This window comes from Athene cunicularia (genome assembly GCF_003259725.1).
Source record: "Athene cunicularia isolate RWA chromosome 19 unlocalized genomic scaffold, athCun1 chr19_part1, whole genome shotgun sequence".
Classification (NCBI taxonomy): domain Eukaryota; kingdom Metazoa; phylum Chordata; class Aves; order Strigiformes; family Strigidae; genus Athene; species Athene cunicularia.
In genome coordinates, this window is record NW_020799124.1 from 6,480,368 (window position 1) to 6,493,185 (window position 12,818).

A 12,818-nucleotide genomic window follows, 5' to 3' on the forward strand; every position below is an offset into this window, starting at 1 on the left:
GACCCCCTTTCCCCCGCCGCCCGCCCTCCTATGGAGCTCGTACAGCTCCGATAATAAAACCGCTTTATCCTGTTCGTGCTCTGTACCAGCTACTTACGTAAAATCAGGATGTTTTAAACAAACTCCTGGGCTCTTCCCCCCCAGGAGGCAGCTCACAGACCCCGGGCTTCTCCTGGCAGTGCTCTGCAGATGCTCCCCAGCCCTTCCCTACACCACCAACCCCCAGGACTTTGATTTCAGCTTCAAAAAATTCAGAGTTGTTGGTTCTCCACATCCTTGGAGATAGTTTCTCTTCGCTGCTCCCTGTTCTGCCTCTGATTTATAATTTCAGCCCTGAGTTGGTTTGGCATTGCTCATGATATTTCCAATGGCTAAAATTTTATAAATTAAATCAAGCTTACAGCTGTTTAGGAATGCTCCAGCCCTCATTAGACATCCCTCCCAGCAGCAGCAAGAGACAGACAGCTAAAACACAGCATCAGTCCTTATAACCAGGTCAGGACAGATACACTTTGATAATAAGATTTAAATGTACTTAAAGGTGCAAACCTGCCTGGGAGTATCCTGGTAGAGTTATTGCCACCTCAGAGAGAAGGGCAAAGAAAAACCCCCAGTACTGGGGCTCTCCTGCCCACCTACTATCCCTCCCCCAGCAAGAAACGGTTGTCCCAAAGTGACAGTTCTGTTGCCCAAGCTTCTAAGAGCTGCTTGCCACACTAACTGTTTGGTCTCTGTGTACTTTTGTGGACCAGCTGGACCCAAACAATTGGGGTTTCAGCAATGCCAGGTGCAGGAACAAGCTGAGGACATCCAGTTCCCAGGGCTTAAAGGGAAACGCTGGTGAAAATTAAGGATCAGGACTACTGATTATTTTTCCCCTCTCTATCACAAGATTGTCATACTGCTCCTCCTTCAGCAATGGCAGCACATACCAAAAAGACACCCCAAAACAAAAACACCCAAAAAAAGGAAAAAGGAAATGGCACAAAAGCCTTTCTGGAGTTTTGGAGGCTGTTGGCACATGCATGTGTGTGGCCGAGGAAGCTCGTTCACCCTCTGTCCTCAGGCTGGCTTGGCCCTGGCTGACCCCACACAGGGCTGGCTGTCCCCAGTCACCCGGTTCCAGGCCTGCATCCTGACCCACTGAGCCCCCCCCACGCCACTTCACCAACCCTTCCCACCCAATTTCCCTTCTTATTCCTTTTCCATTCACTTTAAACATTTTTTTTTTCTCTCCTTGTTCTCAGCCAAACCGTTCTGGACAACTTTGTCATCTTAAAAATAATCAGGAAAAAAAAGGAGGAAAATTTAAAAAAAAAAAAAAAAGGCAAGACAGATTTCAGGGCTTTGCAGGGGTCTTTGGGTGTTGTCCGCATGGGGTGACATTTCTGGAAGCTGCTGTTGCTGCTGAGGATCTTTGTACCTGCTGTGCCAGCACCACCTTGCTACTGCACGCTTTTGTCCCCTGGGTGAGCTTAAGGTGCTTCCCCTGCCAGTGCTCTCCCTGTGCTCTCCCTCCACAGCCTCAGCAGAACACTCAAAAAAATTAGTTAAATTGCTTTCCCCAGTGGGAGGAACTGGGAGAAGCATGGTGTAGCCTTAGCATGTGGTAGGAGCAGGAGGATGATGCCCTGCGAGCTGGGTGCAGGCGCTCTGCAGGAAGGGACGAAGTTTTGAGGTGCTGCAGCACTTCCCAAACCCTGGGCCTCAGCCAGGCTACAGGGGATCCAGAGGGATTTCTCCTGTTCTCAGTGGGATCTCCACTGTGTCCCGAGTGCAAAGCTTTGCTTTTTCAACCAGTGAAATACCCTCTTTGGTCTGTGGTACAGGATCATCCTCCTCTTCCTTCTCCAGCTCAATGATTTACCCCTGTGGGGGCAATTGGGGACGAGGCAGGTCCCTGCTCCTGTCCTGGGTGCATTGAGCACCCATCCTTGCTCTTTTGTCCTCGCAGCCCCTTTCTGCCACCAGACGAGCCTAAAGTGCAGCCAGACAAGCGCCAGAGATGACCAAGGAAGAAGACCTACCAGACTGGAACTCATCCAAGGAGTTTTACGAAAAATATGAGCCGAAGGAGGTTTTGGGCAGGTAAAGCTTGGTTTTGGCAAACTGTGGTTTCATGGACTCCAGTACTCTATAGCAACAGTGTCCTCTGGGAATCTGATATGAACAGGTCCCATAAGAGCATGGGGTTAAAAATAGCATGAAGCAGCACTTTCCATCAGCTCAAAATCTGTCCCACCAAGACAGGGTCATAGCATGAGACCCACTCATGTGTGAAAATACCAACCAGCCCAGGTGTCGATGGCACGGCTGCGAAGTCAGGCTGGATGGGGAGTAATGGAAACCCCCATCTTGTCTGTGTTGTCCCTGGCAGGGGGGTGAGCAGCGTCGTCCGTCGGTGCATTCACAAAACCACCCAGCAGGAGTATGCAGTGAAGATCATCGACATCACGGCAGGTAACATATCCCCCAAGGAGGTGCAGGAACTGCGAGAAGCCACCACTAAAGAGATCGACATTCTCCGGAAAGTCTCAGGCCACCCCAACATCAGTAAGTCAGGCTCTGAGCATCAGGGCAAGGGGGTTTTGTGCCCCATTTATTCTTCAGGGTGTCCCTGGGAGGGATTTTTGAGGTGAAAACCCTAGAGGGTCAGACGTCCTAACACAACGCAGGGCACCTGCATCATTTTCTCTATGTTGGCACTCCCACCAGCAGTGCCCATGCTGCCCAGGTTGTCTCCCAACCAAAACACTTGTGAAGATCAATTCATTATTTCAGTTAGCAATTAGATAAGCAATTTTTAGTCCATGAATGGACAGGAACATGCTGTACGCTGTGCTCACAGCCCCTGTGTTTCATTACAGTCCAGCTGAAGGACAGCTATGAATCCAGCACCTTCTTCTTCCTGGTGTTTGACCTGTAAGTACCAGTTTGCCCGTCACCATCTCCCCAAGCCCATTCCCGCTCTGCAGGTGGCCGCTAGCCAACACTTGCCCCAGCTTTTTATGATCCAAACAGGGCAAAGTGGGGGAACAACCAGCTCTTGCTTAAGGTAGAAACGAGCCTTGGTTGCTGTGAGTGAGCTCATTGCGGCCTCACCACCCCCAGTGTTTCCTCCCTGTCAGCGGCTCGGCACTGCTCAGGTTTCCCTGTAACCTTTGGTGGGAGCCGTCAGGCGTCCCTGTGGGTTATTTATATGCCCGGGGGGACCAGGGTGCGCGTGACGCCGTAATTCCTGATTCCCAGGCAGCACGATGGATGTCAGCGGAGGGGGATGGCATCGGGAGAGCCCTGCCCCTGTCCCATCCAAAACCTGCCCTCTCCAGGGATAGATTTTCCTCCTTCTGTCTGATGTTTTGCAGCAAAACAGAGGCATTTTCACCCATTTTTATTAACGAGCTGTCTTGTCATTTTGTGCAGTGGCTGCCCTGGGCTGTGAAGTGGCAGCAACCCCCAAACGATCCACCCCAGGGGCTCGGGGCTGGTTTGCCATTGCAGCTCAGCCACTGCCTGCCTCTTTTTCTGTCCCACGTGCAGGATGAAGAGAGGGGAGCTCTTCGACTACCTCACTGAGAAAGTCACCTTGAGCGAGAAGGAAACCAGGTAAGACCAGCTGCAGATGGCTGAAAATCGTGCTGCAAAAGCAGAGCATGGGTTCAGAGGACAACGACATGGCACCTATGGGCAAAACAGCACCCTGGGCTGTGCCCCTGTGCTCAGATGTAGGGGTTGAGCTGCGTGGTCTCCGTCCTTGTCCCCATCCCTGGGAGCACGGTGCTGGTGGGTGTTTGGGCTAGGAGAGGTGCTGTCACCCATCCCCAGGAAGATCATGCGCGCGCTGCTGGAAGTGATCCAGTACCTCCACTCCATCAACATCGTCCACCGGGACCTGAAGCCAGAGAACATCCTCCTGGATGACAACATGAACATTAAGCTGACAGACTTCGGCTTCTCCTGCCAGTTGCACGAGAATGAGAAGCTCAAAGGTAGGAAGATGCTGAGGTGGGGGTGATGCTGGGCTGGCCCGTGGCCACCCTGTTGCTGCAGTGTCCACAGCAAGTCAGTGGAGTGTCTCCAGCCCCACTGGCTCCTTGGGGACAGTGTTGCTGCTGTGTGTGCAGACTGGTGCCTGTGAGCTTGGGGTGTCCTCCTGCCTGCACGTGAGCCCAGCTCTGCCTGTGCACAGCCTCCACACCACACTCCTTGCCACGAAGAAGTTGGTGTCCCTTAGGAAAACCATTCTATTCTTCCCACTTCTTTTTTCTTCCAGTTGATCCTTATTACCCTATCCACTGCCCAACATTAAGCTTTTATCCTAACTCCTACCTTGCACAGAGCCACAGAGCCAACAATGGGCATCCCCATTGCTCTCTCCACTCACTTTTTAGCCACTATAATTCACCAAGAAAAGTCACCAGTAAGATGCACATGAGTTGCAGTGCCTCCCCGTGAGCACCATCACTTCAAAAATCCCACCTGGAATCCAGGCCCCCTTCATGGACTGCTCAGGGGTGGGTGGGGATGGCACAAACCCTCCAGGGTGGCTCAGGGGATGCTCTGCCCTGTTTTCGCAGAGATCTGCGGCACACCTGGCTACCTGGCCCCCGAGATCCTGCAGTGCTCCATGGACGATGAGCACCAAGGCTACGGGAAGGAGGTTGATATGTGAGTGAGACACCCACCTTCCCACCCCGCCCCTCGGGCTGCTCCCAGAACATGTGTGGTTTGAGGCACAGTGAGAGTTGTGCAGATGGGGACTCATTTTGAGTGTTTAGAAGGAATTAAATGGTGCACTGAAAGACAAGCTCTGGGGCTGCAAGGGGCCATCTGGGTGACCAGGAGGCTCTGGCACAGAGCTGGGGGAGAAGCAGCCTGGGGATGAGCCTATTTCCCTTCTTTGCCCTGTCAGGGAGGAGGGAAAGCAACACTTCAACACTTTCTGTTCACAAAAATCGGCTCAGGCTGGGCTCCAAGACACAGGGCTTTTTAAACGCACCCTGTAGCCAGACATGATCCCAAGGCAGCCCCTGAGAGAGTAGCCAGCTCAGGAAAGCCCATCAGAGCCCTGCAGGGACTTTGCCACCATCTCTGGTGACTTCAGGCTCAGGTCTGCAGCAGTCAGAGCTGTGACCAACAACTTGAGACACACCAGAGCATTTCAGCACCTTTTCAGTTTAAATACACCTCTGCTAACTCCTACACCAGGACACTTTGTTAAGGCTGCAGCCTTAGCTGAGACAGCCCCATAGCATCCAGCCTCGCTGGCACCACCATCTCCCTCCCCTAAAGAAACCTAAGAAAAACCAAGAAAGGCAAATATCTCCAACTCACAGCTTCCTCCTGCAGCATCCAGGAGAGCACCTCCACATCAGCTCAACCCAGAAACCCCAAACCCCTCCCCAGCAGCAGCAGGGCAGCCTCTGCTCTTCATTATCCATCGGGGCTAACAAGCCCCAGCAGCGAGCTCAGTCTCTCCTCATCAGACACCACGCAGGGCAGATTCCTCCTGGTTTTCCAGGGAGGCAAAGCCACATGTAGCCCAGCATGTCCTGGCTGCGGGGAGGCACTGAGCCACCTCTGGGGCATGGGTCCGGCTGGGTGCCCCCGGGGTGCTGCCTGGGGCTGGAGGGTCTGGCTGGGCTGCCCGCAGGTGGAGCACCGGGGTGATCATGTACACCTTGCTGGCCGGCTCGCCTCCCTTCTGGCACCGCAAGCAGATGCTGATGCTGCGGATGATCATGAACGGGGACTACCAGTTCAGCTCCCCGGAGTGGGATGACTGCTCCGACACCGTCAAGGACCTGGTAGGTGCTTGAGGATGGGAAAGGCTGGGGTGAGGCGGGGGATTTGCAGACATCAAGGACACCCCAGGTTGATCACGTGCCCTCCTGCAGATCTCCCGGTTCCTGGTGGTGGACCCGCAGCAGCGGTACACGGCCGGCGAGGCGCTGGCCCACCCCTTCTTCCAGCAGTACGACGTAGAGGAGGTCCGGCACTTCAGCCCCTTCCGGAAATTCAAGGTGAGGTTGGGTATGGGGGTGACTCAGTGCCCCAATCTGGAGGCCGGGAGCTGCAGGAGCAGTGGGCTGGGCTGCCCAGCTGACCCAGGAGAAACTGGGAGTTCATGAAGGCTGGGGGACCTGGGCTTCGGCAGGATGCGGCAGCCTGTGCGGAGCCCTTCTCTAAGCACTATTTTGCTTACTCTCTGGTACTTCCTAAGGGCTTTTCCACAGAAGATGAGTCAATAAGGAAAGCCTGCCTTCCCTGCAAATCATTAAAAAAAAAAAAAAATCGCCTCTAAGGGGAAGTCAATGAGCCTGACACCATGTGGGCGCATCAAATGATGCGGAAGTTGATAAAAAGCAGCAATCCTTTCCCTTCCTTATAAGGCATTAGGGCAGCTCAGAGTACCCGAAGCGGTATTAGGTGACATTTTAGGCTTGACCTGCAGTTTTGATGATAAGGGCACTTGGAAAAAGCCCATACTGCCTATATGGGACTCAATACCTGTGCCAGGAGTTGGGCTCTCTCCAGACTCCTCCACACAGCAGCCACATGGGATGCACTGGGGCTGATTGAGTCCTTTGTAGGACTGGCCATGAATTAATTCCAACCTGTTTCCCCCATGCTGCAGGTGATCTGCCTGACTGTCCTGGCCTCAGTCCGTATTTACTACCAGTACCGGCTGGTCAAGTCAGTCACCAGGGAGCTGGTGGTGCGGGACCCATATGCCCTGAAGCCCATCCGCAAGCTGATCGACGCCTGCGCCTTCAGGACCTACCGGCACTGGGTGAAGAAGGGGGAGGCACAGAACAGAGCTGCCCTCTTCGAGAACACCTGCAAGGCCATTTTACTGACCCTGGCAGCCGAGGAAGGGCTGTTTTGATTGCCGCTGGGTAAAACGATGAGCTTGCTCAGAATTAAGGCAAGTAAAATCTTTGAAAACCAACTGGTGATATTTTTTTTGCTTTTTCTCAGAGATATGGGTGGCCTCAGGTCAGGTGCAAATGCAGATCCATCAGATGGCTGTGATTTTCCCCTGGGCTGTGTCCTGCTGTAAGGGATGGGTTTGGAGAAGCTGCGTCTGGACGGCTCATCCAGCCCCGCAGTGGGACCCTTTTGGGGGAGTTGTGGGTGGAGAAGGGTGAGCAGTGCCCAGAGGGGGTGATGTCACCCACCCATGTGCTCAGAGCTGCTGGTCCCATCTGCTTTGGTGGCAGAGGTTGTGCACAGCTGGTTTGTAGCCTTTATGCTGGTTATAACCTGGGAGAGGTGGGTTTTTGGGTTGTGTTATCTATGCACTTAGAAATGAGCACACTCATCATTTTGCCAGTGCTCAAGGGTCAATAAAGATGCCTTGTTTTACTTCAGAGAAGGCTCAGCAGATGGTACAAAGCTGGGACTTCCCAAGGAGATGGGGACAAACATACAAGTCCCCTTTCCAGGAACGTGCCCCATTGCTCGCCCCCAGCAGCTGCCCCTCATGGCAGCACCATGGTGGTCTTCACAGGGCGGGGGCTGCCAGTGTTTGCTTGCTGCAGCTGGGGCTGGAGGTCAGAGCAGCTCTGGCCTGGTCCCACACCCATGCACATCTCTGTTTATTTCAAATGGACACCAGAAGGAGGGCAGGAATACCTACCACATCAAAAGGACATTAAAGACAAACCCCCCTGCCTGCCATTCACAGTCACTGCTCGTGCCCAGACATCCCAGCACAGAAAGGAGTTTTAGCTGAAAGTATTTATTTTTCATTTTTAAAACTGTCTGGGTTTAACGAAAGTGACTGCAGGGGGTTACTGTTCATCTCCACAGGAGAAAACGCCTTCAGGTCTTCCCAAGTGACCTCCTCAGAGCTCAGGTTTGGTCCGGCTCTTCTCGGCCAGGACAGGCAGAACGTCGGCAGCGCAGCGGAAGCTGAGGTTGTCAGAGGCAGAGTCTGGTGTGTTCCCCATTCTCACGGTGGCGGGTGGGGGGGGGAGAAAAAGAAAAAGACCCAAAATTAGGGATCCTTCCTAGTTAACACTTGTATCATTTAATGTGATCCTCTGTAACAGACTAGAAACATCTTCCCATGGTCCCTGAGTAACTTCAAGAAAAGCATCTCATTCTAAACACTTAATGGAAAATACACAGGGTTTGAAAAGCAATTAAGAATGTATTTATAGCAGTAACATTTTTACCAGTATTTGCAATATGTTTTCCTAACCGCTTCTCAGAAGAACTGAGTAGGAAGAAACAAATGTCTTTTACAATAAAACCCCCTCCTTCTACAACCAAGCGAGGAGAAATCACTGCAAAACAGCGCCGGGGCATTGCCCAGACCTACCTGGTAGTTACACGAGCTTTATGGTTTGCAGACCCATCTGCAGTGTCGATCCACGAGGCACCTCTCAGGACCTGCATGTTCTGAGCACGCTGCCTCGATGACAGTCCTGGGGTCAGGTACTCGGACGCAGTCCACTCCCAGGTGTTCCCCAGCAGGTCATAGAGCCCTGACACACACATGGTTTCGCATCAGGATTAGGAGAGCACGTGTGCAAGGACTGCAGAAGCACTTTGGTGTATGGGAGGGGGGTGAAACATTCAAAGCATCACTGCAAGAGCGTGGTTTAATTGTGAGACTGGGAACCAGGAACTCTTCACTGTATTTCAAACTGGCCCCAGTTTACAACTGGACCTTTAAAGCCTCCCATCGTTTCCCATCCCAAAACCACGTGCTTGGGATTTTCAGGTAAATCACACTGAAGTGCAAAATAACTTAACTTCTAATTAAAAGCAGGGGCTGGTTTGATGCATTGAAGAGCACAGGTGCACATCAGCCAACTTCAGTAACAACCATCAGTGGTTTTTGCTGGGCCCAGTTATTCTGTCAAGATGCTGATGTCACATCATATCTGAAAGTCTGCCCCAACTGCTGGATTTTATAATTAGCGTTAATTTAGGAAGCAGATGCCATCCCCAAAACCAGGGTGGGGATGTTCACTCCATACCATAGTTGTTCTGAGGAGGGAACGCTGCCACCGGCGAGACGCCGTGATAACCATCTTCAGCTGTGTCAACCCTTGGGAAATCGCCCTGTGGGAAGAAAGGTCCCTCCGAGCAAAGACCCACCGTGGAGACAACACAAAGTCCTGCTCTTCACAGGATCGTGTTACACTTGAATAATGGAAATAACTCCCTCTTGTAAATTTAACTTTACACAGAATTTCTGGCCGCGAGAGGAGATCAACCATCTAAAGTTCTCCCAAGACAACCTCCTTTTCAGACAAACATGTATGGCTTTTTGGAAGCACTGAAATCCCACTTTCCCAGGGAAGCTGGGCTGAGTCTGCTCCCTCTAAGGATATTTTGGATAACCCACCCGGAGCTGAATGTCATACCCTGCAGGTACATCTGCACTGCTTCCCAGGACCACACAGCCTGCTCAGGCAACCACGCACACTCTGCAGCTGAGTCAAACACCACCCTCAGAGGAGCTCAGTGTAGATGGGATGATTTTTAGGATCTTACCTGCCACAGATTTGTACGGTTCGGCTGAAACTTGTTTCCCCAGGGATACACCCTTTCTGCCAAAGAGGAAGAGACACTTATCACCCCTGTGTCAGTCCAGCCTCTGCATTGGCCTATTTTTAACCAAGCTTTTATGATCATGCTTTTCTGCTCAGCTCAGGACACCAAGAGGTGTTATATGAACAGGACTAGTCAGTTTAATCCCTGCAGACTGCCAAGAAGGCAAGGAGAGACAGGAATCAGCAACAGCTTCCCATTTACAAACCATCACTTGTGCCAGGGAGTCCCATGGTCCCCCCAGTGATCCCAGCAACTGTTTTATGCCACCATCAATGGGTGGGGGCAGGTGGGTCACTCCTTGCCCCAAACCCAAGAAATGGTATTTTTAGCTAGCAGAAGTGCTTTGTTGAGGAAGATATGTTGAGAGCATAGATAAGCCACTTCTTCCTGTGTTGTTATTATTAATTTGACTCCTAGGTCAAAAAAGGTGGTTCAAGCTCCCCAGATTAACCTCTGAAAATATCCCTGGATGGAGGTTTAGATCTGGTAGAATTAACATTACTCAGTGCCTTGGTTTGGCAAAAGGTCAGAGCTCATGGTACATACGCTCCAGTCCTCCCCTGGCAGCAAATTCCCACTCTTCCTCTGCCAGGAGCCTCTTCCCTTTCCAGGCACAGAATGCCCGCGCATCATTCCAGCTCACGTGCAGCACCGGGTAATCCAGCCTGTCCTTTATGCTGGAGCCAGGACCTGAGGGCTGGGAGGAATTGCATCAAGCAGATTTTAATTGACTTTATAAACTTTTCAATTAAAAAGGGAAAAAAGGACTGAACAGGCCAAGGCAGGGAACATGCAGCAACCAGAAATGCTATTTTTTTCCCCCCCCCTATTTTCAGTCAGTAAGGTTCAGCACACACCAACACATGCACGCTCCCAGCACACAGAGGACTCACCACACCTGATTTTTACTCACCTGTCGCCAAAAAGCCTTCTCGATGGGCAGCCACCAAGGGGCAGACTGGGAAAAGAAGAGACACCAGATTAAAGCTGAACTGGCAACACCCACCCGACACCATCCTACAACAGTTTGCCTAAAGAAGAGCACTTGTTAGTCTGGAAATGGTGAAATGCTGAGGTTTGAGCTGGGTTATCATAGGCATTTTGATAGTGCTTTCCAAGTAGAAACACCTGCTTTTAAAAGTGAAAATAGATCAAGAGATCCATGCTGTTCAGTTTTTCTATTTTAAGGTTTGATTAATAAAGTACTTTGAAATGTGCTTTGTTCTCTCCTGGCTCACTGGAGCATTCCATGAGTCCAGTCTGACAGTGTTTGGAGAGGATGTAAATCAACCCAGGCTCAACCCTGCTGTTAGTTTCAAAAGCAAAACAACCCCCAAGACTAAAGAAAACCCACTGAGTATAGCCAGGCTCTATGCTGAGAGGGAACTGCTACTTAGTGGAAGAGCAATACCAGCAAGGATCTCCCCTCCTGTTTATTTTGGGTTTTGGTTTTTTTCCACTTAAAACAGAGGTCAGACAGGGATGTGATCAGAAATACCATCTCCATCATCATCACTGAAACTCATCACCATGGGATTTAGATTTACCTCCAGTTTTTGGGTGACTTTTTTTTTCAGCTCTTCAGATACGAAATCCTCAAAGACAAAGCTCCAGCCAAATGCTTCTGCTTCGGTTTTGTATTTCTTTTCTCTAACAAACTCCCTGGCATAAATACAACATGCTCAGGCATCTGGTTAAGAGTTCTTCAGGAGTTCCACCACCACATACAGCAATCTGCACACGCAACAAGTTCAGAGCAAGGCAAAACGTACACGACCTACAGACACCCTACATCTGCAGAGAGTCCCAGCTCCTCCCTCACACAGCTCCAGTTGGTTTGATACAGATTTAACAGATAAAACAGTCTTGTTTGCATCTGTACGCAGATCTGATAGTTTTTCTGTCACCTATGCAGGTAAACTCACCCAGCACTCTGGTCTTGCATAAAATGAAACGTTGCACAGATCAAAAATCCCTTAAAAGCCTATAAACCTATGGCTGCTGTTAGATGTCCCCAAAATGCAAAAGAATGTCACATACTGCTGAATAATCTCATCCTGCTTCTGTCCCAGTCTTTTTCCAATCTCCTAAGTTCCCATTACTGGGTGTTTCTCGGCAGTTACTGGTGTGTGGAAGTGTTGGCTCTTTTTAACCTACTAGGGCTCAATCGGGCAAAATAAAGGCATTTCCATTCCCCCCCTCTCCCCCTGTGCATTTATTAGCACGCTGTGCAAGGGCTTCTATAAAATACATGGAGTGGCCCGGTGTTTACAAATGGAAATCCAACCTATAAGAACGTGAAATCTGAAGTAGTACAGCCCTATTACTAAGAAAAAGCCACACACACAAAAAAGCTCGCTTGCATGGAAAACAGAAGAAGAGGAGGGGAGGAGGGAGAAAGAAGAGGAGGAAGAAAGAAGAAGAGGGGAGGAGGGAGAAAGAAGAGGAGGAAGCACGTCTGCAAGCTACGCTGGTAAAATGCTTCAACTTGCACCCGTAGTGGTGGTTTATTACTGACAGACACATTTTTTTCTAATGAAGGAGCTGTGCACACCCAAGCATTGGCTTTCAAACTCAGAACCAGCCCCAAATACCAACGCCCCATCCTCCCGGCGCCGGCCCGAGGTACCGAGACCCCACGAGTCAAGGGGGCCCGAACCTCCCTCCGCTCTTACCTGAACTCCCGGTTCGTCACCGGGTATCTGTCGACAGCAAAGGGCTTCACCGTCACCTCCCTGACGGGCCCCTCTTCATTCCTGTTCTCCGGGGAACCGAATCCCATCCGAAACGTCCCACCAGCCAGCTGCACCATACCTTCATCCTTTCCAAACGCTAAAAGTGAAGAAATTCAGTCTGAGAACTTTCATTTTAAAACACAACCGCACAGGACTAAGTGCATTATTTGCCAGAAAGTCATTGTATGTACCGGAGGTAGGGTGCGATATAGTAAGTGATAACGATTAGCATTTGTACAGGTCTGCATTTTTTTTCTGATACCAAGCTTTAAATATTTTTAAAAGTCCCATTTTCAGTGTCTCTCTTGCTCCAGTCAGGTGAAATCAGCAAGGCAGCTCCTTTAAATTAAGGGTTTGCTGCACTCAGAAGAAAGGGAGCGCGTTCAGGGAAAAACCCGAGTGATTTTTAAGGCCTCCCCGCAACACGCCACGGCAGAGGGACCGGGAAAAAGCAGCACCTCACCCCGCGGAGCGCGGGCGCTGCCCAGCAGGCAGCAGCAGGCCAGCAGC

At 51.0% G+C, this 12,818-nt stretch overlaps 2 protein-coding genes across 6 annotated transcripts; one reads left to right on the top strand and one right to left on the bottom strand.

Moving 5' to 3' along the window:
* Positions 1–1,339: 1,339 nt before the first annotated feature.
* On the top strand, positions 1,340–10,788 carry PHKG1 (phosphorylase kinase catalytic subunit gamma 1). 4 transcript variants are annotated; one of them, XM_026861530.1, is made up of 10 exons: positions 1,340–2,088; positions 2,378–2,553; positions 2,868–2,922; positions 3,541–3,606; positions 3,826–3,989; positions 4,578–4,668; positions 5,654–5,807; positions 5,898–6,023; positions 6,638–6,932; positions 10,414–10,788. In XM_026861530.1, the coding sequence occupies exons 1-9, from the start codon at positions 2,006–2,008 to the stop codon at positions 6,887–6,889; spliced, it is 1,167 nt and encodes a 388-aa protein (XP_026717331.1). In that variant the 5' UTR covers positions 1,340–2,005; the 3' UTR covers positions 6,890–6,932; positions 10,414–10,788. The 4 variants fall into 4 exon arrangements, with proteins under 4 accessions (XP_026717331.1, XP_026717332.1, XP_026717330.1 ...); XM_026861531.1 differs by lacking the exon at positions 10,414–10,788 and adding an exon at positions 8,780–10,098 and having other exon boundaries at positions 6,638–6,928; XM_026861529.1 differs by lacking the exon at positions 10,414–10,788 and adding an exon at positions 8,783–10,098 and having other exon boundaries at positions 6,638–6,928.
* SUMF2 (sulfatase modifying factor 2) lies at positions 6,962–12,812 on the bottom strand. Of its 2 annotated transcripts, none has more exons than XM_026861533.1 (9): positions 12,772–12,812; positions 12,249–12,405; positions 11,121–11,235; positions 10,487–10,531; positions 10,120–10,270; positions 9,514–9,569; positions 8,994–9,078; positions 8,330–8,495; positions 6,962–7,956 (listed from the first exon to the last, which is right to left on the bottom strand). In XM_026861533.1, exons 2-9 carry the CDS (start codon positions 12,383–12,385, stop codon positions 7,851–7,853), a joined length of 861 nt encoding a protein of 286 aa, XP_026717334.1. In that variant the 5' UTR covers positions 12,386–12,405; positions 12,772–12,812; the 3' UTR covers positions 6,962–7,850. The 2 variants fall into 2 exon arrangements, with proteins under 2 accessions (XP_026717334.1, XP_026717335.1); XM_026861534.1 differs by lacking the exon at positions 12,772–12,812 and adding an exon at positions 12,500–12,514.
* Positions 12,813–12,818: the final 6 nt, after the last annotated feature.

Bases quoted from the DNA above. Each gene is read 5' to 3' on its own strand.
- SUMF2 (XM_026861533.1), bottom strand. From the start codon at position 12,385: ATGGTGCAGCTGGCTGGTGGGACGTTTCGGATGGGATTCGGTTCCCCG. The intron at 11,236-12,248 runs GTAAGAGCGGAG...TATTTATGCCAG, and splicing joins GTGACGAACCGGGAGTTCAG to GGAGTTTGTTAGAGAAAAGA. The intron at 10,271-10,486 runs GTGAGTAAAAAT...AATTCCTCCCAG, and splicing joins AGAAGGCTTTTTGGCGACAG to CCCTCAGGTCCTGGCTCCAG.
- PHKG1 (XM_026861530.1), top strand. From the start codon at position 2,006: ATGACCAAGGAAGAAGACCTACCAGACTGGAACTCATCCAAGGAGTTT. The intron at 3,607-3,825 runs GTAAGACCAGCT...ACCCATCCCCAG, and splicing joins TTGAGCGAGAAGGAAACCAG to GAAGATCATGCGCGCGCTGC. The intron at 6,024-6,637 runs GTGAGGTTGGGT...CCCATGCTGCAG, and splicing joins GCCCCTTCCGGAAATTCAAG to GTGATCTGCCTGACTGTCCT.